This window comes from Neomonachus schauinslandi, chromosome 10 (assembly GCF_002201575.2).
Source record: "Neomonachus schauinslandi chromosome 10, ASM220157v2, whole genome shotgun sequence".
In the NCBI taxonomy this organism is placed as follows: Eukaryota; Metazoa; Chordata; class Mammalia; order Carnivora; family Phocidae; genus Neomonachus; species Neomonachus schauinslandi.
In genome coordinates this window covers 19,723,258-19,751,099 of record NC_058412.1, presented here as the reverse complement: position 1 = coordinate 19,751,099, position 27,842 = coordinate 19,723,258, and the positions used below count along the sequence as shown (strand labels likewise).

At 52.8% G+C, this 27,842-nt stretch overlaps 1 protein-coding gene across 1 annotated transcript in view; it reads right to left on the bottom strand.

Moving 5' to 3' along the window:
- Positions 1-6,784: 6,784 nt before the first annotated feature.
- The window catches only part of EFR3B (EFR3 homolog B), a 47,912-nt gene continuing 26,854 nt past the window's right edge, over positions 6,785-27,842 (bottom strand). The window contains exons 5-22 of the mRNA XM_021697578.1: positions 25,516-25,665; positions 23,897-24,031; positions 23,351-23,429; positions 22,513-22,648; positions 22,127-22,288; positions 21,259-21,370; positions 20,823-20,874; positions 18,388-18,560; positions 17,790-17,865; positions 16,985-17,146; positions 15,659-15,790; positions 14,205-14,272; positions 13,337-13,464; positions 12,524-12,615; positions 9,643-9,691; positions 8,676-8,782; positions 7,330-7,379; positions 6,785-6,908 (exon numbers count right to left, since the gene is read on the bottom strand). Coding sequence (XP_021553253.1) covers positions 6,803-6,908; positions 7,330-7,379; positions 8,676-8,782; positions 9,643-9,691; positions 12,524-12,615; positions 13,337-13,464; positions 14,205-14,272; positions 15,659-15,790; positions 16,985-17,146; positions 17,790-17,865; positions 18,388-18,560; positions 20,823-20,874; positions 21,259-21,370; positions 22,127-22,288; positions 22,513-22,648; positions 23,351-23,429; positions 23,897-24,031; positions 25,516-25,665 — 1,969 coding nt within the window. The 3' untranslated portion in view covers positions 6,785-6,802. The remainder of the gene's footprint in view (positions 6,909-7,329; positions 7,380-8,675; positions 8,783-9,642; positions 9,692-12,523; positions 12,616-13,336; positions 13,465-14,204; positions 14,273-15,658; positions 15,791-16,984; positions 17,147-17,789; positions 17,866-18,387; positions 18,561-20,822; positions 20,875-21,258; positions 21,371-22,126; positions 22,289-22,512; positions 22,649-23,350; positions 23,430-23,896; positions 24,032-25,515; positions 25,666-27,842) is intronic.

Genomic DNA, 27,842 nt, shown 5'->3' with positions numbered 1-27,842 from the left:
ATGTCCATCAAAAAAAGAGCAGCGTATGTTGCTTGGAGGGACAATGGTTTCCACGTGGCCACATGGTAGTATATTTTATAGGACACAGTGGGAATGAAAAGAAAATGTGCCCCCGCCCCCCATGGGTCTTAAAGGGAAGCGTGCAGGAGCTCCCCTCTATTAAAGAACAAAAATTCAACTGAGTAAATCTGAAGATCTAATTGGCTTTATTAAGTGATGAGTCTAAGTAGCATCCCATCTAGCAAGTAGAAGGAAGCTCAGAGGAGTTGTACAAGATGGAAGGTTTTTATAGGAAGGAGGGTTGGGTGAGAAGGTTATTAGCAAAAGAAAGAATTGTTCAGGGCAAGGTCTTTCCCTTAGAAAAGCAGGGGGGTCTCATGCTGATTACCTTTTGGGGTGCGGGTGTGTGATGTGTGCATGCATGCCCACTGTGCATGTCTGCACGTTGAGGGGGGTGGGCGGCAAATGGAAAGGACCCATGTGACAAGATTACCTGATTGGTGCTTATCAGGAAATTCCTGATTAAGGAATTAGATTTACATTTCGCGGGGGGGGGGGGGGGGGGGGGGTTGAACCTGCAATTAGGTAAGGTATTAAGCCCCGGTTTGATGACTTGGCCTAAGTGATACTATTTTGGGTCTGTGGTTTTCTTTTTAACATATCTGAGAGCCAGTCCAACATTGGTTGAAGCTCCCTGTTACTGGGGGGCGCTCTGGGCTGTGAGGTGGGAAGCTGTGGTAATGTCTCCCCGAATCTGGCTTTCTGTGTGACCTTAGGCAAGTCTCTATACTTTTCCAAGATTTGGTTCTCTCATCCATCCACCCCTCTCTTCCTAGTGTGAGGATTAATGAGAAAATAGATGTGATCTTTTTTATCACTGAGAGGCTACGTGTGACAGCTTAGGGTGGGTAACAGTTCAGATTGATTGCACTCCCAGGCTACTCACAAATACTGTCAAACACTTGTTCTCACCTACATAGACACCGCCCCCCACCCCCACCCCGGCCCCATGGAGACACATCTGTATAAATACAACACAATATACACGGATGCTTCTTCCTGTCCCTCAGGCTCAAGCCTTCATGTCTCTGTATTCTCGCCCTAGCTATGCCCAAACTCCTCCCCATGTAGCCTAGCTACAGCCTTTCTCTTTATTATACTCAGTGCTTGGCCTCGACTATCCCAATAGCTTCCTAACCAACAGGTGTCCTTGTCTCCAGTCCCTCTCTCCCCAACCCATCATGCACAAGTTTTTCAGATTAATGTATACAAAATCTTGCTTTCCTCACATTCCCTGGTTCAAGAACCAAAAGTCACCCCACCCCAATTTGACATCAATGTCAAATTCCGGGCCATGGCATGTAGGACCCTCCTCCATCAGCTTCACTCTCCTTACCAAACCCCATTTCCTATGTTTCCACCGACTGGTCTCATTCTTCTTTTCCCTTCCTCCTTCACCCTCTGCCTGGAACTCCCCACCTCCCCCCACCATTTTGAAACCCTTTTTAAAACATGAGCCCAGGCTTGACTCCAGTTCTGCTGGGGAACTTGTGATCTCTTCCAGCTGAGTCTCCTCATTCTCAGCCCTGGAGGGCACATAGTCCAGCTCGAATGGCAAGTTCCTAGCTGCATATATTCTTGTGTTCAGGGAAACTCCAAGGTCCAGAGGGCAAAGGCTTGGGGTTGTGTTTCTTTCTTTTCTTTTTCTTTTTTTTTTAAGTAGGCTCCATGCCCAGCACCCCTGTTTTTCTTTCATATGTCCCCACGGAGTTTGTATAATGTTGGGGCCATGGATTTACAGCCACACACATATACAATTCACAAAAAACTCACAAATACTTATATACACACAGAGATCCACACATACATGTCAGTTGCATTAGACATACCAGTGGATGGTAAAGATCATATCCAGCTGGGAAACATTTGTGTATGGCTCCTGCACATAGACCCCCATATTTTCATGCTCTAGGAGTTCATAATTAAAGAAAACTGGAATGCACCCTGGGAAATCCTGTGTGAAGGGAACCAGAAAGCCCGATATCTTAAGTCTAAAGTCTCCCCCACAGTGGGTTATATAATGGGGCTAGAGTCTAGTCACTGTGATGAAGAAATGGGCCAGGCTTTCCCAACTGAGGATGCTCCCATGCTGGGAATCCTGAGCTTCATGTTTACATCTTAGTAGCATCTTTTCCCCCACTCTCCTTCCTTTTTAGGTGAGTAAAGTAATGGTAGGTGGAGGTGGCTAAATGTCAGTAGTTAATGTTGGTATTTTCAGATCCTGTTTGCATCCCCCAAAAAACACTTACTTTTTTTTTTTTTAAAGACTTTATTTATTTGACAGAGAGAGACACAGTGAGAGGGGGAACACAAGCAGGAGTGGAGAGAGAGAAGCAGGCTTCCCACTGAGCAGGGAGCCCGATGCGGGGCTCGATCCCAGGACCCTGGGATCATGACCTGAGCCGAAGGCAGACGCTTAATGACTGAGCCACCCAGGTGCCCCAAAAACCACTTACTTTAAAGAAATCAAATACACAACCATGTGGTGACAACATTAACATTTATTTGAAAAGGGCATCATGAAGACTTATTGGGAAATCATGACTAATAGTCCTAAAGAATGATCTTGCTGAAGAGTCCTTCTTCCTACCACCCCCCTTACCCCCGCTCCTCTTTCCCCTTTCTTAAAATAAAACTAATTTGATTCAATGAGTTTAAAATACAGAAAACTGCCATAGGCATGAATTCTGCGCTCCCATACACCTACATCAGCTGTTATGTACATATATTGTCAACTAGGAACTGCCTGGCACACACACGTGTGCCCGTGGGCACATACACTCTCAGCCAGGTCATGAGGGTCTAGATGGACACAGACACGTTACGATGCATGGGTAATGCTGCAGCATTTGTGGGTGTACAGCTCTGCACGGCACAGGCCAGAATCGACAGTCATGGAGGAAGAGCTCAGAAGGGGAAAGCGATGGCCTGAGGCCCTAAGGTCCCCTGAGGGAGAAAAGACCTGGTCAGCCTGGCCAGTGCTAAAGGAGAGCACAGAAAACTGCCCTCTGACCCCAACAGGCCACAGAGCCCCGTCCACAGTCCCCATGTCTTCTCCCCACTCCCCCAGGGGCCAGGCCCACCATCACCATCTTTCCACAATCTTCAGACCTAGGGTCACTTTAACCAGAAGATTTCTAGGGGATGGAGCAGCAGCACGTGGCCCTAAACCTCCCCAGACACCAGGAAGATACCTTGTTTCAGCAGGATCTGCCTGCCAGGGTCTATGGGTTAGGGGAAGCAGGCACGACCTGATCTCATGAGCCGTCCTTTCCCACAGACCCCCAAAGGCCAGTTGCCATTTTATGGTCACAGAGAACGATTGGGAGAAATGGCCTCACTTCCCAGTGACATTCTCTGTGACCAGGTCAGAAGGCCTGGGGACCGTGCAACAGCAACTGGAAGCTATCATGACCCAGGGGCCCCCAGAGAAGCCCAGCGGTCAGACTTTGAGCTGTTTTAAGGTACCCCAAGCTGCTGTCATTCTTAGGCCAACTGAAACATGGCCTCTGGGACCCAGACCACCCAGGGCAAAGGGCAGCATGTATATGATCCTCATACTTTCCAAGCACTGTAGATGGTCCCAGCCCCATCTCTTCACTGCCCATCCAGCTGTACCTGTGTAGGAAGCTGGACAGAGGACAGCATCTGAGGGAGGACCTTTCTAATTCTTCTCACCTGCTGGGGCTCCTCCTTTGGTGAGGAGGCATTTAGGAGTCAAGGAACTACTTATCTCTACTTTTCAGAGAGAGGAAAATGGGAACAGGCATAGGGCACTGGGGACCCTATAGAAAGGAAAACAAGGAGCCTCCAGGATCATACTGGTAATTTCTGCTGACTTGCTTCTTACTCACTTACATGATTCAACCAAATTAACAGAACCTCTAAATCATGCCTTAAGTTCTGCCAACAGAGTGCTAACCAAACCTACCCCTTGGCCATGAAGCAAGAGTCCTCAGTAGTCTAGGGAGCAGCTGGTTTGGGTGAGCTTGCTGGCTCTAGCCAAACAGAGACAGGCAGCAATAAGGGTCGGTCACAGGACACAGGGCAGCCAGACGCCAGAGGGCTTGGAAGGCAGTAAGCAGTGACTTTAAGCCCAAGGCCAGGGCACCCACCACGCTCTGCTTTGCCTCTCTCCCTGGGCTCGTGGGAGGAGGGTGTCACTTTCTGACTCTGAGGCATATTTGGCTAGAATCCAGGTTCTCCTTCACGTCAGCAGGCAATCCAGTATTCTACTGAGTGTAAGTTTTTAAACTGAAATGGAGAAGAGGGCACTCAAGGAACGGCTAGTTCTCCAGAAGAAGCACATCTTTGCTAAGCAGTTGTGAAGTAAGGAAAGAGCTGCTTTGGACAGAGACAGGGGTGAGTGTATGAAGAATGGTAACCCTGCACCTGTTTCTTCACTCTGTTCCCGGGGTGGGGAAGAGGGAGAGGCATCTGAGTGGGCCTACAGATCTCTGGTTCTAGTGCTGGCTCTAGAAAGAGGCTCCAGGGCCATGATGCTCCGTCGCAGGACCAGGACCCCAAGGGCAGGGCTCAGGTTGCAGCTGCCATGGGGTAGACCCTAAAGTCAAGTGGACACAAGAAAGAAACAGGGTTTCTCATCAAAGCCAAGCAGGGGATACAGATGGAAAGATCCAGTAAGGAAAGACATGTTTGTGGCTCAAGATTGAGATGTCCTCTAACGTTTCTTCCAAAGGTTATTTGCCTTCACATTTTATTTTAAATTTTCTTAATAAAGAGATAGTAAGGTAAAGAGAAGTCTAAGTTCATGCTTATAAATTTGGGTTGAGCATTAGCCAAGAGCCAGAGCCAAAAGCCGAAAGTGGGGGTGGGGTGGGGTGCAGGAGCCCTGCTCCTTGGGCCTTGTAATCATGCAGGCCATCTGGAAGCCACAGGCCCATAGCACAGAGGCACCGACCAGGGTGGAAACTACAGAACGAGAGTCAGATAGCCCCCCTATTCAAAACAGCTATTGCACATGTAATGGGAAAATGCCTATGTTAAGGTTTTCCCAGTTCAGGAAAATACACCTATTTATCCTCATAATCAGGCTTTCATTGTTTGTCTGTGCAAGGCTGTGGGCAAGGGTGTGACCAGACGGTGTCCCAAGAAGCCCCCTCCCCTTAGCAGAAACATCCTGCTTCTGACCCTTCCCCATACTGCCTAAAATTGTACCCTCAGAAGGGATTCCTTTGGGTCAAGAGATCTACTCATTCTCCCTCTTTTTAAAAAGCAAATTCTCCAGGGAGGAATCATTTGACCATTCACACCTTACTGGGAGTTACATCAGCTCAGAAAAGTTATGGGAAGTTTTCCTGGAAGAGAAGAGAAGGGCTATTTTGGACCGTAGGGTGCTGCCATGGGAGGAGACCCGGGAGGCCCTGGAGGCACAAAGGCCCCCGACAGGAGGACGGGTGGGGGAGCAGAGAGAGCACAGCAGAAGGCCTTCTAGCTCTGCAGCAGCCCCTCCTTTGCACACAGACAGGCAGGGACCTCAGGGAAAATGGAAACCCAGAGCCCAAAGGGGTCTCCACTGCCTCTCCCCAAGCCTCAAGTCTGCCAGTTGGCATTGATGTCCTGACTTTGTCCAAAGAGTGAAGAGATCATTCCAATATTAGGTGCTGGATCCTTCTTTCCTTGAATGAAATATCCAAAAGGTTGACTCTGACATCCTTGAGGGGCAAAATGCTATCCTCATAAACCCCTCCCCTTCCTACTCCCCAAACCAGGCTGGGAGTCTCTTGCATAGGAAGTGGGCAGGCCTGGGGGCCCTTGCATTTCCTCTTTCTTTTGAGCCATGTGGAACCAGATTATCTTGAACCAGATTATCTCATTCTGCCCTCCCTCAACCCAGAGGCTGTAGAAACATGCTAGGGTCCTCAGAAAGAAAGGCATCGGAGAGAAAACTCAACTTAGAGAAACATCCAGGAGGGGGAGAACCATGGGAGGACCCAGCAAGCTCCCTGTCAGTGAAGGAGGTGAGAAGCTGCTACAAGGGATGTGGCCTTGCCCACTTCTGCCCGCTGTTCCGCTCTAGGGGGCAGGCCTGGCCTGGGGAGAGCCAGCCCCCTCTACAGCCAACCTGCCCACCCTGGATTTTTATCCTTTCTTGCCTTGCGTGGTGTCTCAACTGCAGTTCCTGTTGGAAGGGCCTGACATGAATTAAGAACAGAAAGAATCACAAGGACACAACCAGCAGGGCGAGCAGGGGAGTGGAGGGAGAAGTGGAGGCGGGGAACGCTCTGGAAGAGAGCAGGTGCCTCCCAGCCTTGCACACCACTGCTTTCCCAGAGCAGCTGGGAGCTTGCCCGGCTTCCTCCTGACTGCAGTCCGAGGCAGTCCGTGCCTCTGTCTAGTTCCCTCCTGCAGGGTTGGCAGCTGTGCCCCCCAGGCCCACCCCCAGGAAAGCCCTTCCTACGCTACACCAAGCAGGAGCTTCTCGGGACCCCCGCCTCCCTCTGCAGACCCCCATGGTTCTCAGCTCCTGGTGGACACAAAGGAGGAGACAAAGGGTGGGTGAGATGCTTATTGGCCCCAGAGGGGCAGGACGCCGATCTCCCTCAGGGAAGACAAGGAGGAAGTGGGAGGGCTGAGAGGGGGCCCGAGGCTCCACCTTGCGTAGCTGGGGAGGTGCTTTTTCTCTGAGACCCCAGTTTGATTTCCATGCCATGGGGGTGGGTTGTGAGGGCGAGCCCCTCCCTCAGACCCCACCCCTCCGAGGCGCTCCGTCTTCTGGAATTCAGTATACGCACAGATCGGGAAACTTCATCTCGTAGACGGGGATGGAGTGGTTCTGAGGCTGGCCATAGGCTGCGGTGATGGTGCCTGATGGGCTCGGAGGGGGCCTGGGAAGGAGCACATGGAGGAGAAAGGCGTGAGAAGGGGGCTCTGGGGTCCCACCCCGTGCAACCAAAAAGAGCAGCTAATTTGGGTTTTTCTTTGAACAGGGACCAGAAACGGTCACTCCATGGGTTCCTGGGTTGCAAGTTCTAGAATCTTCTACACTTCACTTGAAGTCTAGCTTCACTGAAGGCTCTACAGTGACATTGTTGCTTTAGAAAGTGCCAGCCTGGGACACTAGGACCCCTGGCTCTTTTCTGGGGCTCACTGTGCTGTCTCTTTCTCTCTCTAGTCTTGCTTTCCCTGTCTGGGAGAGCTGGTGGCTGAGTCCAGCCCTGGAGACAGGGGCTGCAGGCAGGGAGGCCTGGAGACAGGTGTGAGAGAAGGATTCGGGAGCAGGGGTCCCCGCCCAGGCCTGCCACTTACCGGATGGTGATTTCGAAGATCTGATTGAGTTTGCTCTGTAGCAGTGATGCCTAGACAGGAACAGCGGGAAGTGAGCTGGGGGCTCCCCCGCACCCATGCCCGCTCTCAGGGGCCCCGCTGTCCGGAGAACCCGTGGAGGTGGGGGGCAGTTGCAGTCTTAGGAGGGGAACTGGTGTGAGCTCATTTCTGGAGCTTATCTGTAGATTCTGGCTGTGGGTTCAGATCAGGCAGGGCCACCCAGGAAGGCCTGCTGGGGACAGCATGGAGGCCGGGACCCCCAGGAGGGCCTCAGCAGGCAGTTCTTAAAAGGGCCCTTAGTTCCTCCAAGTGGGCCGTAGGGCTTGCTGGGCATGTAGAGTCAGGAGGCTCAGAGCTAGTTTCGGATCTCTGCTTAACTTCCAAGAAGCAGCTGCGCCAAATTGGTGGGTTAGGGAGGATGCTCTCTCTGGTCCCTTCTGGCTCCAGCTCAGCCCACGTGTACAGAGAATGAGACTGTGCATGTGTTCAGGAATGGGCCTCAACTCTGAGCTCATGAAATGAGCAGCATCCACCTCTGGAGATGGGACAAGAGGTGAGGATAACATAGGCCCAGACAAATCCATAGGTATTTACATATCCTATTATATTGTTATTATATATTATGATATACTAGAAATAGAGATAATACATCTTATGTAATGGAAAAGAAAATAACATGTATTTTTACTGAGAGGAAAAAATTACAATAAAATGGAAGTTATTTGTAGATGTGGGATGTTTACAGTTATGTTTCATTGTTACTAAGATGGCCATTGTGACTAACAAATCCTAATCAATTTCAAGAAATGCATAGACATGAGTCTTTCTTTTTACTTATTTGGCACCTTTTCTTTCAAATCTCTTTTCCAGGGCCAGGCTGTTCCATTCCCCCTGCTGGGGTCCCCTGGCTGGAAGTGGGACCCTGTTGCAGATGTTGCCCATCTGTCCTCTGCTGCGGCTCCTTCCCCTCTCATCGGTAATGAGATGAGCATAAAGGCATGGACCTCACAGAGCTGTCATGACAATGACATAAGCTGATAAATGTAAGATGCTCTGGCGTGTGCTCAGTGCTAGTTACATACGTGATATTATAAGCATTACAGTCTGTCTGTCTGATGCAGGAGCTTTTGAGGTCAGGACTTCCTCCTTACAGGGAAATTACAAGATCTAAAGGAGTGCATGGTTCATAGCCATGCCTTTTGGTTCTTGGGGGAAACGATGCAGTGCCAGGGCATTGGTGGGATCTAAACCCTAATTTCTGGGTGACAAAAGTGCCAAGATCTCCTAGAAACTCAGCCCTGCTAGGGCCCCTGTTATGGCTCACTCACCCGGGCCCCACAGTGTGCTGCGATCTCCTCAAAGGGTGCCTTCTGGAACTTCTCCACCACCTGTCGCCGCCGTTCACGTTCCTGCTCCTCGACTGCCACGCTGTCCACTGCGGCACAGAGAGCTGGGTCAGCCCTGACGTCCTGCCCCACTGGTGCGGGGCAAGATGGGTGGGCCCCTCCGGGGGAGCACTGTCCGTGAGTGCCTTCTCGGCTCTGCCCTCTGCTGATGAGCAGGGCATGGAGGGAGTGGTGCCATTACTTGGGCCCACGAAGGCTAGATCTTTTCGTGCTTCGGCCTGAGGCTCAGCCCCTCTCTTCGTGGAAGAGTTTGAGAACTAGTTAAGTGGACCCTACAGCTGGGCTTTTAACGCCCCGAGCTGCCCCAGCACCACTAGGACTCTCAAAGGAAGTTCCTGGAACAGAAAGTACTCTGGCACTAATTTGAAAGGGACGTCAACAGTGGAAAAGCCAGACAGGTCCCAAAAGCCAAGACAAGAGCTCGGCCCCTCTGGCCCAGCAGTCCCAGGTTGTCCAGTTTAAGGCTTCTGCATATTCCTTTTGGTCTCCAAAATGAGTCAGCAAATATAAAGAAGGGGGGCTGGTGAGATATGTTCACACGTTAAGAAGGCAGAGCAGTGTGCGCATTCAGAAGGAATACTAGCAGGGACAACCCACATTGAAATGGTTTGGCATCTGAATATATAATTTGTCATCAGTTATCAGTTACCTCATGGCCCCCTAATCCAGATAAAGGAGGTACTACTGCATTTTAAAATCTGTTGCCGACAACTATTAATATGATTTATTCTTCATATCTTTCGTTGGTCAACTTGTTACCATCCACCAAAAAAATCATCTGAGTATCTATACAAAATTGTCTCCCTTCACCTCTGTGCTGAATCCTGCAGCAGGCTGCACAGACCCCTGCCTCCCCCAGGACCCAGCCCGGGCCTCCCCGCCAACTTACCGATGGCCTTCTTTAGCGTCTCATAGGTGATCTCCTCGGCAGGCACTCGCTGAGGGAGAAAGGACAGAAGTGCTCAGAAAGGTGGGGTGGGGTGGGGGGTGGCTCTGGCTTCCTCGGTTACCGGGCAGCCCCTTTGCTTCTCAGAAGAATGTCCCCATGGGCGGAAGCTCCCCCAGGACACCCACATTCTCACCAGGGTCTCTGAAGCTCCCCCAGCAGGCGGGCACAGAGCTGCCCGCTGAAGGACAGCAGTGAGATGGACGGGGGAGGCCCAGTCCTCAACAGCGTGCGGGAGAATCACCTGAAAGAGCTCGCTGCCCTCCCCGCCCCCCCTCCCCCTCAGCTTGTCCCATTAAGCCCCACGGGAGCAAAGCCCTGTGAAACAGAAAAAAAATCTTCAGAGAAAGTAACAGAAAATATTGGCAGCAAGAGGAAGCAGTTGGCAAATACCTCAAATGTAAATTTTAAGAACTGAATAAAATTTCTGAAGACTCAGGATATCAAATTATCCACTGAGGTGATTTGAGTATTGACTAAAGGTCAGACATGCTGAGCTTGGCTCAGGGACCTGGGTCACAGGATCTCAGCCCTCGCAGAGCCTATTGAAGGAGGTGGAAAATAATAAACTCAAAGAAGGATTACTCCATGGATGGTGGCCTCAGGCCAGAGGCTGAAAGCCGTGAAGACTTTGAACTAAGTCCCAGGTATTCCCCAGTAGACTCTGAGCTCCCTGAGGCAGGATTCATGATTCACTCCCATCCCATTACTTAAACACAATGTTAAGTGAAAGAAGCAGAGACAGGAGAGAATGACTTCACTAATAGGAAGTTCAAGAAGTGACCTAAGTCAGGCTAGTGGCTCCTTTTGGGAAGGGGGTCTCTTGGGCAATGACAACGTTCTCTCCCCTGATCTGGGTGTGACTGCACGGATACATTCCTTTAGTGAAAATTCACTGAGCTGGACTTTCCTGATTTGTTTAGCATTCAGCAAATGCTAGTGTGAGGAGGAAAGGCCAGAGATGTAGGTATGGGCTACAGTCATTTACGAAATATTAAGTGAGCGCTGAGTATGTGCGGGCTCTCGGCTGGTCACGCGGTAGAGATAGCACAGTCTGTCAGCGTGGGAATGACACGCAGAGAGAGCTGGGCTGAGCTGTCAGTCACTCCGAGGATTCAGCCTCTGCACGGCCCTCCACGCATCCACTCAGCACCGACCACCATGTGAGCGGCCGGGGAACCGTGTGGTGGCCCAGAGAGACAAGGAAGACTGGTCAAGGGCAGGTAGAGAGAGGCTTATGGAGGAAATGGGACACAAGCTGAGCATGGAAGGGTAGGCGGTTCATGGGCACAAAGGTGCAGAGGAAGGGAGTCACACAGGGGATTACTAGCAAAGACCTGGAGCCGGATGAGACCACACTGCGGGCGGGGGTTAACAGAGCAGCCCGGCCCGGCACAGAGGCTGTCTGCCAAAGGGCAGCCCAGACTAGAAATGGCTCTGAATGCCAGGCACTGGGTTTGGGATTTGACCAAACCAGCATTTATTGATCAACTGCTATGAACTTGGCATTTAAGGTTACAGGATTCTGGCAGGGCATGGTGGGCGGAGAGTGGAAAGAAGCATAGCGTGGCTGAAGGGCACGGGGTGGAGGCCCCCACACCCCTGCTGTAGCTACCAGGCTCCCCCTGAGCTAGGGGGACTCGCCAGGAAGGAAAGGAACCCATTCTGGTGACCCAGGGGACACTAGAGAGTAGGAGGCTCTGTACATAGGCAAGCATTTCTCCTTCTCCTTCTGCGTCACTTTACTCAATTCCTGAGGGTCCCTTAACTCCTGAGAAGGGAGAATCACAACTATGGGGGGGACAGCAACCCCCCCACAGTCCTGACACGGTTCCCTGTCCTGCAGAGCCGGCAGGCCTTGGAGGACACCTGGTTCAACCTCATTCCACTCTTCCAATTCGCCTGAGTCAGAGCTTCCTTCCTTCCAGGGGAAGGTTCCAGAAAAGTGCCCCAGTGAGAGAAGAGTTGGGAAAGTGGCTGAGGGCACAGTTAGAGGGAGGCTTGGTCCTGACCCCAATGACCTCTCCTTGCTCTGGTGCATCTGGGGAAAGGCTCAGGGTTGAGGCTGTCCCCCACAGCTACCCCAGCACCAATGGGCAGAAACTGTCCCAGTTCTCCCCTCCCGCCATGGGCATCCTCCTCACTTCCTGCTGAGGCTTCCTCACGTGTCTGTCGATTCCCTGAATGGTGGGAGACCCCGTTAAACATGAGCGTGCTGCATCTTATGGCTTCAGCCCCTCATGGATCCTTCCTCTCCTCTCTGCCCCGCTCCCATATTTCTTTTTCATTTGTAGGAGTAAGTCAGGTCTTTCCACCGTGATTCCTTCTTCTCTCTTACTCATGGGCACATCTGCTTTATTTTCTGAGGTAGAAGTATATCCCCAGTTAACATGGACAGAAATTAGATATTCACAGCCCCCAAGAGAAAATCGAAGAGAGATCTTCAAGCTGCAACTCTGTCTTTAAAAAAAGTACCTCCATTGATCTATATGGAAGAAACAACGTGAAAGCTATTCTTGCCCTCGTCTCTCCTGGTAGGTCTTCCAGTTTCCAACACGGAGCACATCTGCCTCCGGTGGGAATGGGACATGATGTTGTCATGGGAGTGTGGGAGTGTGTGTGTGTGTGTGTGTGTGTGTGTGTGTGTGTAGCGCATATCATTTTGAGAGGGACAGTTAAGAAAATGGGATATTTGAGGAATTTGCCTTCCATGCAACTTTAAATGTGCTGTGCAGTTAAGGGAGCCCGGAGCCGGGAGTGCCTGACTGCAGGGGGGCAAGAGAAGGTCCCCTCCCCTGGGGGTGCAGGACAGCACATCACTCACCTCCTCCTTCTCTGGGCTGTTCCTAGATTCTACCTCCACCTGCAGGGAAATGGTTTCTCCAATACTCTTCCTCTTGGATAAGCGATCCTCATCTGGGAAAGGAAAGCCAAGAAGCTAGAGTTCCCGGTGCTCAGAGCGAGCCAGGCTCCTCACACCTTTAGCACCATCTCCACCCACCCTCCCATCGCCCCCACCTTTGCCTGGCCCACAGCCCTCTGAAGGCTCAGGACACACTGAGGCTACAGCTGGTTTTTTGAAGGCTGCCGGCCTCCTCTGCCCACCTTAGGGTGGTGAGTTTTGCTTTTATGGCTAAGATCTTGAAATCATCGATAAGCACAAAGAAGCTGCTCATGACCAGAAAGCACATCTCAACTTGCACGAGTAGCCGTCACTTGGGGAGCATTTCCTAAAGCACATTTACTCTGTGTGCGTCTCCCACCAGCCCTCTAAGGCAGGTGTCGTTAATCCCTATTTTCTAGTCAAGGAAAATGAAACTCAGAGATGCCAGGAGACTGGTCTGAGCATTTCCAGGAAGTAAACGGCAGAGAACTTGCACAGCCCACGTGTGCTCTTTCGGGCTCCCGGGGGCCTCTCCCGTCCACCGGCCAGCCTGTCTCATGGGCCGCTTTCTCCCAAGGATCCGGCCCTGAGGAGAAGAGGTGGGGGGAACCAAGAGGCTCTCACCACAGATTTCCACCGCGTTTGTCCACTCCTGTGGGACACGCCAGGGGCACACAAGTCCCTGACACTCAGGCCCTGTCCTGGTGAGGAAGAGCCGAGGCAGGCTCGGAAGTGCTCCCACAGAGCGCCTACCTGTCAGCTGAGGGATGTAGGGCAGGCAGAGCCTGTCGGAATTGTAGCCGCTGCCCCCCAGGACTTCGCTGATCTTGCTCTGGCGGAAGAGGAACTCAATCACTACTCCGTCAAGATTCTGGGACAACCTGGAAGACACAGAAGGCAAGGGGCAACCAGAGGAATTTCCTAATGACTTTCTTTATTATAAAAGGAACACTCATCCTACAAAATGACAGAGAAGCAGAAGGAAAAGAAAATCACCATGGTCTCACTTTCCAGAGACAACATCTTTTACACTTTGTGCAGAATCCTTGGGTCACTGACATCTATGTGCGTGCACGCGCACACACACACACACACACACACACACACACATCACCGCACCCCCTGAATTCCTGTTCTGTGATCGATTTTATCTACCGACGGCACAGTGCGTATTTCGCATGAGCTCTTCTTCCAAACCGCCGTGGTGGAAAGGCCATCGTTTATGAAGCTACCCCCTATTGTTGGACATTTTTTTTTTTCACAGTATTTTCCTTGAGTTCCTCTGAGGCTGACGTGACACAGACTGCAGTCCAAGGATGCCACCTGGATGGATCCAGTGTCTTGCAGGAACGACTCCTCCCGGATGCACGGCCCATGGGCTTGGCCAAAGCTCCCAAGGTCACGTCACATACTCTATAGCACAATGCACTGACATGGCTCAAGGCATGGATTATGGCCCCATGACGAAGGTCACAGTTGACCCAGGACGTCTGGGCCTCAGGCAGGGTCCACTTGTGGCCCTTGAGCCCATAAAGGCCTCAGCCCCTGGCTTCAGACTGCCCCCACCTTCTCACACAGCTGCCTGGGGTGTCCTTGACCACGTCCCAAGTGTGCTCCTCACCTGGGCCTCTCCACAAACACATCCTCAGGGAGCATGTATGGAGCCTCCTTCTTCCTGGTCTCTATCACCTGGAGTTGGGAGGAACCACATAAGGGCTGGAGTCGACAGGGGGGAGGAGCTCCGAGCAGGCAGACGATGGCTCTCCCCTCCCCTGCAGGCGGTTCCTTCCTCCCACAGACTCCTGGGCAGAGCACCCTGTGGCTGGGCTTCTAAGGGAGAAACTCGGATCAACCCTCACAGCAGCCGGAGAAGCCCAGGCGGGCCGCTCAGGCCATCCCCAGTGACAGGTATGCATCAGGTGTCCTCCAAAGGCAGGGGACTTAGCCCCCAGGAGACGGCAGCTTCTTGCTCCTGTGCCCTATTCCTATTTTCTATGTAAACATGGAAAAGAGAGTATAGATCACACCATCCCCTCCCCCCAACCCAGGTGCATGAAAAACATCCTGATGGCCAGTCACAGGCGGAGGTCCCCTCAGTACCCTTGGCAGATTTTTGACAGGAAAAGTGAAAGTCCGCGAGACGGTGAGAGGCGGGAGGGTGCAAGTGCGGGCAGGAGTGAGCGAGCCAAGCTGCGGCTGTTGTTGAACAGGATGTCTGGGCATATGGCCTTCCTGCGCCCCCTACTGGCCCATGCTGGGGGGCACAGTGACACGGCACCCTCCCCCTGTCCCCCAGCACCCCCAAGCCAGCTGAGACCCGAGGTTTCTCATTTTAGTTCATTTTGCTTATTTTAAAGTTAATCCTAGACATTATATCATTCCACCTATAAATACTTCAGTATGTTTTAAAATGTCTTTTGGGGACAACTGAGAACATTTGATTATAAACTGGGTATTAGATAATACCGAGGCATTGTTGATAACTTAAATAGGCATGTTAATAGCAGAATGATTATGTAGGAAGGTGTCCGTATTTTTCACACAAAACACTGATACCCGTAGGGATAAAATGATAGGATAGCTGAGATTTGCTTTGAAATAAGACAAAGGGAAAACGAGATAAAGCAAACGTGGGAACACCTTCCTGTTTCATCTGCATGATGGATATACGGATGTTCATTATTCTCCTCACACTGCTTTGGTGATATCTGAAAACTTTCATAATAAAACCTTTTTTTAAAAAAAAGGAGCGTTAGTCCCAAATGACAAGAGAGGCGTGTGTAGCCGGGCTTCTGGGAGCGGGGGCGGCGCAGGGGGGTGGGGAGGAGGGTGGGCAGGTCGCAGGGGAGGAAGGGGCCCAGGTTCCTGCCTGTGGCCGGCCCCCCCGTGCTATGCGGTGTCACGCAGCACGAAATGCTGCTTCTAGTAACTTCCCACTGTCCCTCACTGTTCCATCAACCCTTCCTCAATGCCTAGACTAGGCACGGGGCTCGCGCAACAAACGAAGGACAAGTTGTTCTGGGGAAACCCAGAGCCGAGGGCCTCCTGAGCGCTCAGGGCGGCGAGGACACCAACCTCATGGGTGTGCTGGCAGAAGGCAGGGACTGCTGTGAGCTGGCTGATGAGGTTCAGGTAGGCCGCGCCCAGAGCGTAGAGGGCACAGCGGTTGTACACAGGCAGGTTCTCTTCATTGACCTGGGCCACGTCCTGTGGCAACAAAGAGAGGCCTTGGAGTTTTCCAACTGACAAATTATGTCAGTGCCCCGATCCCCGCCCAACCTCTCCCAACCTTCTGTAGAGAGGGCTCATCTCTTTAGACTAAGCCTTTTTCAGCATTTGTCCCATAACTTCCTGGGAGACATAAGTCATCCTCGGGAAAGCGGAAGTGAATCATCCCGAGAACAACCCATGAGCTGGGAGCTCGTAAGTGCTTGAGTAGAGGGGTGATGACCTCATTCTCCACTGTGCAGTTCCAGCTTTGGTGTCCTTGACTGTCCAAACCCTCATCATTAATCCTACCTCTAGGATGCTGTGTCCTTGAATATAGGCCTTGAATGATTCTTGGGGGATGGGACTGGTTTGCTAAACTGGGTCCACATGTTAAGTTGAAAGAGTTGCGACAGTTACTAGGGATGGGGATACAGAGGAATCTCAAATTCTAGAGTGAAGACAATCATAGCTGCTGGGTTGGCCTTGCAAGATTTAGCACGGGTGGCCTAAGATTCTCCACCACCGAATTCCCAGGTTTGCCATCATTCCTGCTCCTAAGTAGGATCTGAAGCCACCTAGCTTCAGGACCCTGGAGATGCTGGTCTTTTGAGGTCTGAAGGACCCACCCCAATCCCCAGCATCCTTGAGAGTACACTTCCATCCAGAAGGACTCTGGAAGTCTGAAGCCCTATCTAGTGAACACTGGCTTTCTAAGAGTCATGACAGAGGCTTGTTGAATCTCCAGGTCCCCATGCGTGGGAATACGTAATTTTTCATATGGGAATATGTAGTTTTCATAAGCGCTTGGGGTAATTCTGAAGCACAGCCAGGCTTGGGAACCAGACGATCTACAGACAAAGTGTGTTTTGGGATCACTCAGGGTTTATGAGCACCCTCTTGGTATTCCTTGGAGTCATACTGGGGACTAAAGGGTGTTTTTGAAAGATCCTGTTCCCTGGGTCTCTTTGGGCCTGAGGATGGGCTACAGCCATGAATGAAGCATTCTTGGGTGGTTCCCCAAACAGAACCATGGCTCGTGGTCCCTTGAGGAACAGGGAGCCAAGGGTGCCACATTCCCGGGCTCTGAGACAGTTGCTGAGCAGCCACTCGTCGGTGGTCTCGTTAGTGCCCAGCCCACCTGCTCCCCTGCCCCGATCCCACCTCCCACGTGCTGCCCACACCCGGCCCCACCTGAACGGCCAGCACCAGGCGGATGAGGTCCACCACCACCTCCTCATTGGCCAGCTCAATGCTGACGAGAGCCAGCAAGCTGTAGAGCGCCTCATAGTGCCTCTGGATGTTCGTCTCCTCCTTACAGCTCAGGTAGATGTGTCTGTAGAGCTGCTGGGAGTGCTGGGCATGGGGCAAGGGGGGCAAGGCCGCGGGGGGGGGGGTGGAGGCGGGAGGGGCAAGGAGAACGGGAGGAAGACCACTCTGTGGGTGGTGCAGCAGCTGTGTGTACCCCCCCTCCACCCTCAGGGAGAGGGAGCCTTCTCTCTCTCTCTCTTTTTTAAGTTTTATTTATTTAAGTAATCTCTACACCCAACGTGGAGCTCAAACTCATGACCCCGAGATCCTGAGTCGCACGCTGATCCCACTGAGCCAGCCGGGCACCCCAGGGAGAGGATGCCTTTAAAGCAGACCCCAGTGGAAGCAAACGTGCAGGACACGTTTAGAGAAGGGTGGACGCAGTGAAACCAGCAACAGAAGCTGCTGCCCAAACCCAGCTGGGTTTGGGAGAACACAGCCTGTAGCCCAGCCCGGGCCGGGCTCACCAGCAGTGCTCCTGACTCTGGCCTCGGTGTTGAGTGTGACCCTGGGGGCTTGGCCCCACCACCCCCGAGGGGTCGGCTGGTCATCCCGACTAAGCGTGCTCAAAGAGGGAGAGAGCAGGCCTGGGCACAGGGGTCAGCCCTGACTGGGGGGCTGGGAGGTGGGGGTCCCCAGAGCCCGGCCCACCTGGGGTTCGCTGGGGCTTAAGGTCACACTGGCTAACCTTCTTCATGAAGACGGTGTCCTGTCGGGAGCACTTGTCCACTTTCAGCTTCAGGACAGAGATGTCACTGAGGGTACTGGGAAGGGACACGAGGGGCCACCTTAGCCCTCTGCAAGGCCAGTCATAGCCCAGGCGGTGTCACTGGGCTTTATCCCAACATTGTTAGTTGGGTCCCAGCCTCCCACCCCCTGCACTGGTTCTTAGCCCAATCTCCACTTTCCTCAAGCTCTCAACCGCTCTGTCGTGCCTACTTTTTCTTGTCCCTTTTTCTTAAATACTGATCCAGATTATTCTCTTCCTCCCTCCCCCTTCCGCCCAGTCTTTACTGACAAACCTGCAGCCCCCTTCCTCCTCCCCACCCGCTAACTCCCTTTAGTACCTGCTCTTCATCTCCCCCATCTCCAATCCACACCCTGGCTCCCTGGGAAAAGCGCCCTTCCATCTCTCCTGCCCCCACAGGACCCCAGGGTCAATGTCCATGATCAGCTCCTGGTAGTTCCCACTGAATAATGGGAATTGTCCTCTCACCTGGGTGTGACACCTACCGGCAGTCTTCTCCCCCTTCACACACCAACTGGAGGGGAGACCCCAAGTTCACCTGATGGTAGAGAACTTGTGGCGGTTGCCATGACGATCAATGAAACTGATGAGAATCTCTAGAACGAAGAGGCGGATCTCTGCATCCTCCATGAGAGCGGTGGAGAGAAGGCGGTCCAGGAAGTTGCTGGGCAGGGCTGACATCATGTTGTTGCACTGGAAACCTGTGGATACCTGTGAGGGAGCCCAGCATGGCCGAGCTTAGGAAGGCTGGTGCTCTCAGTGTGGTGAGGAGATGGACAGCCGCTGGCGGACCTGGGGTCTAATGCACCCAACCTCTCTCAACATCTCCCAGCCCAGCTCCCTTGTCCTCCACCCGAGGCCCTGGACGCCTGAGGCAACTTTTCTGAACACGCCAACAACCACCTGGACAAGTTTTAGGTTGTTGAAAGCAAGCAAGGGGTAAGCACTAGAGGGTAGGAGGAGCCAGGGAGCCTCTGAACCTAAAACGTTCGGGCCGTCAGGGCCCAGCTGATGAACACTCACCACGAACACAACGCTGCATTAAGGGCACGGACAGTCACACAGAGATGGAGGGACAGTGCAAGAGCTTACGGCTGGGCTGAGGAGCCACAACGCACGCACATGCAACACCCGTTTCGTGACATCTCTTCTAGGTGCTCATACTGGGGGTCTTCGGATTAAAGCCAGTGGGCGTAGTAGACACAGCATCCACGATGTTGTTAAAGCATACAGAAGCAGCAAAACAACCCCAAAGTTTATAGCAGCAATGTCCACAATAGCCAAACTATGGAAAGAGCCCAGATGTCCATCGACAGGTGAATGGATAAAGAAGATGTCATATATACATACAGTGGAATATTACTCAGCCACCAAAAAAATCTTGCCATTTGCAATGACGTAGGTGGAACTAGAGGGTATTATGCTAAGCAAAATGAGTTAATCAGAGAAAGACCATTATCATATGATCTCACTCATATGTGGAATTTAAGAAACAAAACAGAAAATCATAGGGGAAGAGAGGGAAAAATAAAACAAGGTGAAATGAGAGAGGGAGACAAACCATAAGAGACTCTTAATCACAGAAAACAAACTGAGGGTTGCTGGAGGGGAGGTGGGTGGAGGGATGGGGTAACTGGGGGATGGGCATTAAGGAGGGCACGTGATGTAATGAGCACTGGGTGTTATATAAGACTGATGAGTCACTGAACTCTGCCTCTGAAACTAATACTATACTATATGTTAATTAATTGAATTTAAATAAAAAAACAAAAGCAGCAAAATAATATTAGTTGTTAAGTCTATATTGCAAAACAATGCCTTTGATGATTCAGCAAGCCCTAGGGGATCTAGCAAAGCCTGGTGGCATCAATAGTAAACATCAGCTGAAGGGGAATGTGAGGGCCCCCCAAACTGTCACCTTGATAAGGAGCTGGGTACAGTGAGGGTAAACTCAGCAGAAATGGCAGGAGTACACAGACCAAGGAGGTCACCAAATGTGGGCAGTACCAGCATGAAAAGCCTTTATAAAAACACAGTGACATGAACGGCGTGGGCTCGGGAGAGGGGAGGCAAGGCGTGAATGGGACTAAGTGGGGTGTGCAGATCAGCATGGCTGGAACAGAGACTGGGGCTGAGGGCTGAGATGGGGAGTCAGGGAGGGGAAGGGGCCTGGGGATCTCCCACCGTTAGTCTGAGAAGTTTGAAATCTGGAGGCACATCCATTCTACACTGACACCTACTATTTGAAAAGGAGCAACATGTGGGGAGCAGCATTTCTAGAAAATTCTTCTTGTGGTTGTATGTATGATTGGTGAGGACAGATGACAATAAGGACAACCATGAGGGGAATCTAGTTGTGAGATGTCCAGAGCTTAGGCAGGGCTGTGCGTAAGAATCCCTGGGGAGCCTGTTACAAATAGATTCCAGGACCCCACTTAGACCCATGGCTCCAAATTTCTAGGGAGTCCGTATAGATTTTAACAAGTTGGTCATGAGATGGCATTTGAGGATAATGAATCTGGACTCCAGTGATGGCTGCAAAGATGGAAAGAAGAGGAATGTAAAACACCAATGAAGGGAGAGATAGAGGCTGGGGTGGGCACAAGTGCTGAGGGGAAAACAGGTGGAAGGGACCTAGGGAGGTACTTGGAAGGGGAAAAAAAAGCAGGAACCAAAGATGCCATCCCAATTCAGAGATAATGTTTGAGTGACAAGGCTATCAGTAGCTGATAAGGAACCTTCGTGAAAATTAGGAAGAGTGTCCTGCCTGCTCTGGGTGATCCAGCTCTGTGGATGCCCAGACTGCTAGTGAGTGTAACACAGGGTGGATTTCAGCCCCCTAGTCACCCTTCAGCTGGGGCTATTTGTGCAGTGTGCAACCTGCACAACTGTATGTGGTAGCCTTCTCTTGGTCCCTTGGAAGGAGCTGCCTCCTGTAGAGGCAGAGCAGGACTGGGGACAGGAGAGGCTCACCTGAAGGAGGGATTTCAGCAGCATAATCTGGGTCAGCCGGTTCCTGTTCTCTCTGTAGACCAGAGACACAAATACTCACCAGGATGGTGATGTGGGCAGAGACCCCATGCTTGCCTGCCCAGTTCCCCTTGTGATTAGATTCTCTATGAGGCTTGTTACCCAGAGCAGTTGACTTCCAGAGCCAGGAAGCAGACCAGAGAATTAATGGCTTGCCCCAAAGGTGGGAGGTAGTTATTGGTGGGGCACCCTGAGGAATTGTTGTGGGATCCAAGGCCCCCACGAAAGGCTGCTGAGGGACTTGAGAGTAGAAGAAAAGTGAGGGCAGGACCAGGGAAATTAAAGTGGAGAAATGAGTCCTCGAGAAAACACGGGAAGGGAAGCTGTGGCGGAATATTGGCCGATAAAGGAAAAAGGGGAGCAGGGCTGGTAGGCTTACCCTGTCTTGCCTGTCTCCATGGGATGATGCAGGGAAGGCAGTGGGACCTTGCTCATGATGAAGAGGATCACCTCGGAGCGCTGATAAGTGGGCAACGTGCTGGCAAAGGAGCCTGCAGGAAAGAGATGGGGGACAGGGGTGGCCCAGGTGAGGCTGCCAGCTGCCAGGGGCTCCACTCGGCCTCGCAACTGAGCAAACTGCTGCCCAGAGTGCGGGCTGCGTTTCTAGGGAGACAATTAAGACGGAGAGGGAAAACCTAGACGACGCCAGAGGCCTCCTCCCGCTCCGGTGGCTTCACTTGGCATCCCGCAGACTGCGGTTAGCGCCTCTGGGAAGGAGAGGGGAGCGCCAGTGGTGCTAAGCCAGGAAGGCTCTGAAGTGAAGAGCTCTGCAAGCTGGAGAGGTGGCGGTCCGGTTCCCCCCGTCCGCATCCAGGTGTGCATCCACGGCCTTTTCTCCCTTTCCTCCCTCCTGCCTCTCCTCTTCCTCGCTCCACCCCCCCCCCCCCCCGCCGCCCCCATCGCTCCAGCGTGGAAGCATCAGACAGGCCTGATGGGGGCTGGGGTGCGGAAGGAGTTCAACGCTCTCCGCCTCTGATCCGACGTCCAGCCTGAGAAACCCACCGACATCGTTCTGCGCTCTCCGTCAGGCCCGACCCAGGCCAGTCCGAGAGCTGTGCGCGCCGTGGACTGACTCCATTTCCTCCAACGTCCGCGAGTAACACAGTCCGAGCGGGTGACCTTACAGCGCCCGGGCGCTGTCCTGGTGGAGGTCGCCCCCTGCCCCACCCAACCCGGACGGACCCGGCTGCGCCCGGCCCCACCCCACCACCGGGCCCCGCCCATCCAGGCCCCGCCCCGGGTCCCACCTATGGTCTTGATGACAGCCTCCTGGAACATGCGCTCTTCGTGCTCCTTGATGATCTTGGTGCCCAGGCTGATCGCCCCGTTGTAGCTCCCGGTCAGGGCGTAGTCGATGCTGAGCCGCAGCTGCCTCAGCAGAGTGTTGAACATCTCCAGCACCGTGGGCCCTGAGCGCAGCGGGGGTGGGGTGTGGGAGCGGGGGAGACCCGAAATCCAGGCCTGACACCCCCCCCCCATTCTCCCCTGTCTTGCATTCCAGACAGGGGCTTCCTCTGCCCCCTCCCTGCGCTCCCTTGCCCTTTTCTGGCAGGGGAGGCAACCTCCCGCCCAGGGCAAGGCTTTGTCCTCGGAGGCTTCCAGGCCCCCACGCTGTCACTCAGGGCCCCCTTACCGACAGAGCCGGTGGCGGCAATGACCGCAGCTTCCGACAGGACCTCCACGATGCCCGCGCGCACCGTGGCCGCGCTGCGGCTGTTGGCATCCAGGTGGCTCAGGAGCTGCTGGATAACCAGGTGGGAGTGCTGCGGCTGGGGGGAGGAAGACGTGCTGGCCCCAAACAGCAACCCCCACACGGCCTCTGCGCCAGGGCAGCCCTCCACTGGGACCCAAAGGCCGGCGTGGACCAAAGTGAGGTCCTGAGGCCGGTGGCCACTGGAGGTGGTGCCCACGTACCCCGGTTCCTTCTCCTCAGTCCCTCCCCCTTGGTCCCACACGAGCAGAGCCCCATCCCAGGGACGACCTCGATTTCCAGAGTTGCCCTGGGCCCTTCCACCCCAAATGGGTCAAAAGTCAATTTTGAAAATACTGTCTTTCTTTTCATTGTTCCTGGGTCCCACGTCATACTGATAAGGGCCACAACAGGCCACCGGGTTTAGTCCAGTAGCCCGATTACACTGGGATAGTACAGACATCCGGAGGAAGTGCTTAGTAAGCAACGTCACGAGGCTGTGGCAGCCGAGTGTGGTCTGTGGGCTTGTGTTTTGCATGAGTTTTTCATTTACTTTCTCTAAGGATTCTTTTTAATTGTATTTTATAAAGTATTGATCTGTGCTGTACCCGAAATAAAACTAAAACCTGCCCTTCCTCACAGCTAGATGAAGCAGCACGTCGGGACACCTGGGGGCTTGGGGGAAGTCACAGAGGACGGCCGGCTTTCTCCTTTAGCGCACCGGCCTGCTCCCAGAGGTGCCCTCGGCCAGGGGGACAAGCTGCACCGGGAGCCGCCGTACCTGAATTGAGTACATGATGATTTTAAAGCAACGGATGGCGAACACCTTGGGTTCCCAAAGAGAATGGTTATCCAGGTGGCTGTGAGGGAGAAAACACGGGGGGATGGCTAGGAAAGGCAAAGTGATGGTAGGGAGGAGAGACAAGCTTGCGGGGAGAGGGACCTGCCAGAGACCTAGCCCCTGGCAGAGCTCCCAGGTGGGGAAGGGCTTCCAGGTGGCAGTGAGGGAAGGAGATGAGGGACCCCGGGGCAGTCCCGGTGCGGGAGCTGGAGGGAAGCCAAGAACAGAGTTCCGCAGCTGTGGACTCAGGAGTGAAGCCCGGCACCTTCCTCCAGTTTCCGGGAAACTCCTACCAGCACCTCTCCCCAACACCGCGCTCGGCCACTGTGTGGTAACTTCTGCTGTCACACGGGCACACACAAGGGACCGTCTTGCACACAGCACTGCTACCATAACACCTCTTTCCCCTCTCCGCGAGTCAGCAAGATGCCAGGACCTGAAACAGTTCTCTGAGGGCTGGGGCGCAGGGGGGTAGGGGGGACTCACATGAGAACAGGCTTGATGGCATTTTTGATGTTGCCGAAGGCGGCCCGGCCCAGCAGTTCCCGAAGGCACCTCTCGGCCAGCTCTGCTGGGTTCTCTTTCTCCTTCTCTGGTGCTTGGAGGGGCGAGGGAGAGCGGCTGTGGAAACAAGCAGCGCGTGGGTGGGCAAGGGATGGCCAGCAAAGCAGGAGTCAGTCTTTGTGCAGAAAAAATTCCTTTTTTCTTTTTTAAAAATATTTTATTTATTTATTAGAGAGAAAGAGCGGGCATAAGCAGGGGGAGTGGGAGAGGGAGAAGCAGACTCCCCACTGAGCAGGGGTCGGGGCTCGATCCCAGGACCCTGGGATCATGACCTGAGCCAAAGGCAGGCGCTTAACGGACTGAGCCACCCAGGCGCCCCGGCAGCCCGTGTTTCTGCACTGCATCCTTGCAAGTGGTGTGCCACGACAGGCAGGAATTTGGTGTGGGCTGCACGAGATAATGTGGGAGGTATCATGGCTGTCAGAGATGAAACAGGGTAAAGGAGCCCAGGGTGGAGGAAGATCATGGGAGAAGGGGTCAAATTCTCTTTCCGGAAATCCTCGAGGACACGTGCCCCCGCGGGAAGGACAGATAGCCTGCACATCATGGGCCTGGGGAGGCACAGACCAGAGTGTCTCCTTGCCCCAAAGCCTGGGAAGGAAAAAGATGGGGTGTGAAGAGAGGGAGGCAGAGTAATAGAGAAAACAAAAGAAAGTGGGAGAGAGAAGGAGGGAGAGGAAAAAGAAAGCCATGGCGGTTGGCTCAGGTGTGACTCAGTGGTACCTAAGTCACAGGGGCTGGGCCCGGATCTGGACAGAGGAAGGAACCTCAGGTGTCCGGGGGCTGGGACCACCAGAGACCACAGGCGAAGCTGGTCAGGGAGGTGCAGTTCCAGGAACAGCCACCAGAGGGAACACTTATTTCCCACGCTTGTCCCCAGCTCCAAAGGCTCAAAGGAGTCAGAGGGAGGGGGGAACCTGATATTCTCTCACCTAGCGCCATGCACAGCCCAGATGGACAGCAACATGAGTCTCTCCCTGCATCCCGTTTTACAGATGGGAAGAGCGAGGGGGCAGGGATAGACTGAAACCCCTGTCTGAGGGCTCCCGATTAAAACCCACTATCTGCAACTTGGGTCCAGGGGCTGCTGGCTGGTCAAGCAGGTTTTAAGGACCTGAAATACCATTAGGAAGTGAGGCAGGAAGGGAAAGTCCTCAGTTAACTGGAGCCATGAAAGGCGCTTTAAAACCTCCTTGGCCTGCTGCTTTCAGAGAGACAGAGGTAACCGGACTCTTGGTTCTTTGTGTTCTTACCAGCGCACACTTACCCCCAGGGAGCCCAGCACGGTTACTGTCCTTCCTTCATGAACGCAGACCTTACGGGGTGCAGCAGGCTAGCAGAAGGCCAGACCCAAGGCTCCTAGGGAGCTGGATTTGGACTCATTGCCGAACAAGCCACAAACACCAAGATCCCTGGCCTTTTGGTTAGGCTTTACCAGCCAGCCCAAACCCTGTGGTTCCCAAGCAGATGGCAAAGGCAGCCTGGGAGGGTGGTCCATGGCCCAAGCTCCAGCCTCGCCTGCTTCCCGAGCTCCTGCTTACCTCTCTGCCTCCTCTATGTGCTGCAGATTGAAAAGCAGCGACGGGACAATTTTGTCCATGTGCTGTGGGTCCCAGATATTGGCTTGCAATTCATCGTTCACTGTCTTCCTCACCACCCCTTGCAGACCTTTGATGCCTGACATTCTGATTCTGGAAGAAAAAGGGCAACAATGGAGCCATGAAATCCTCCGGCCCTGAGAAGCCCAGCTTCTGTGGCAAGGGGAGGAGCACGGTGTGGGGACTGGGGATGCATTCGTCCATCCAAAGGCAGAAGGGAGCCCACCTTCTATCCTTCATGTGACTCAGCCTCCTGGCCAGCTGGCTTCCTGTGCGGGTGGACGTGAGCCCAGGAAGCCACGACCTCTGGCCTATCCTGGAGATTGCCATACTGCCCTTGCCTGGTACCACACGGGCTTCATCCCTATGCTGCCAGTTGCCCCAGGCTCCTCCTCTTTAGTACCCCGCTGGGTTTATTCCAACTTGAGCCCAAGATATAAGGGCTCAAAGTACTGCCAAGAACTGATGAAGCAGAATCCAGGGCTATGAGCAAGTTACAGCAGGGAGGGGAGGGGGGATCTGGAAGGAGAGACACAGAGCTGCCAGACTCTGGGCACGGAGAGGTCTCAGCTGGGGCTAAGCTGGCTGAGAAACCAGGAAATCAAGTAACAGCACAGAGGAGGCCCCTTTCCCTCCCCCCACCCCACCCAGCCCCACTGTGCTGGCCCAGGGTCCCTGCAGGAGGGGCCTCTTTATTGGCTCTGTAGTTCAGCCCCAAGTCTCTTTTTTTCTTTTTGTAATCAAACTTTTTTTCTTTTTTTAAAAAATATTTTATTTATTTATTTGACAGAGAGAGAGAGAGAGAGCAAGAGAGGGGACACAAGCAGGGGGAGTGGGAGAGGGAGAAGCAGGCTTCCCAAGGAGCAGGGAGCCCGATGTGGGGCTCGATCCCAGGACCCTGGGACCATGACCTGCGCTGAAGGCAGACGCTTAACGACTAAGCCACCCAGGCGCCCCTCAAACTTTTTTTCTGATTATAAAATAATACATGCCAATTATAGAAAAGTATAAAGAAGATTTACCCCTACGATCACCATTCAAAGGGACCCATTACTGGCATTTTGGTGTCTTTCCTTTCTTCTGTGCATAAGACATAGAATTAAGAACTTGTTCTGGCCTTTTCTCCCCATAACATTCTATCATAAGCATTTTCCTCTGTCATTAAGTCTTCATAAACATGCATGATGTACCATCATAAGAACTTTCTCAACTAGTCCCCTATTGGCCATTTAGGTTCTAAACTTTTTGCCACTGTAATAATGCTGAGATGGACATTACCAGATAAAATACTTTATAACATTTCAAATCATGGCCATGAGGGAAATTAATGAATCAAAAGGTAAATTATTTATATAAAATAATAAATAAATCTTTAAAAAAAAAACAGGTGAGAAATGCAAGGCTCCCAGCACTGCCCCGTGCTCTGCCCACCGCCGGGCACACACTGCAGGAGAACGCCATCCCCCATCCTCACCGAGCTGCCCCAGCACCGGGGGCCTCACTGTCAACATCTGTTCTAATCTATGCCTCAGAAAAGTCCTCACATCTTGTAGCTATTTCAGATTCTTTTAATGATTATTGGAGTTGAGCCAATCTGAACGTTTAGTTGCCCTTTGTATTTTCAGCTTTAGTTTTAAGTGCGGCTACTGGGGTGCTCCCCTGGGCCTTACCTGATGACCATAACTGTCCTGAGAGCAGGAAGCCCTGGCGCAGGACCAGTGAGGTCGGGACAAGGGGCAAGGATTCCTCGGGGAGCCCTCACTTGCTCTGATCCTGCCCCCTGATCAAGACCCTGAGCCAGAGGCTATGCAGACTTAAGAGCGAAGTAATTGGAATATTATCCCACTCACTATTCTTACTCTTGGTTCTGAGTTACAAGGTACTTCCTAATGCACAAAAAAATACATCCCAAACACGCTGGACACCTATGTCCTGCCCAAGAGAGCCTGGCTGGCAAGAAATCAGGCCTGATGGATGGGCCATTTCCTCCCCAGGGCTTCCTTATGTGTGAATGTGAATTAATTCAGTCTCCTCAGAATGCCTTCCACATAATACACATTTTATTCCACGACACCTGAAGCTGACTGACCCTTTCAAAATAAATGCCAAAAGACCAGGCCTGCAGAGAGGCCTGCTTCTCTTTTTTTTTTTTTTTAAAGATTTTATTTATTTATTTGAGACAGAGAGAATGAGAGACAGAGAGCGAGGAAGGTCAGAGGGAGAAGCAGACTCCCTGCCGAGCAGGGAGCCCGATGCGGGACTCGATCCTG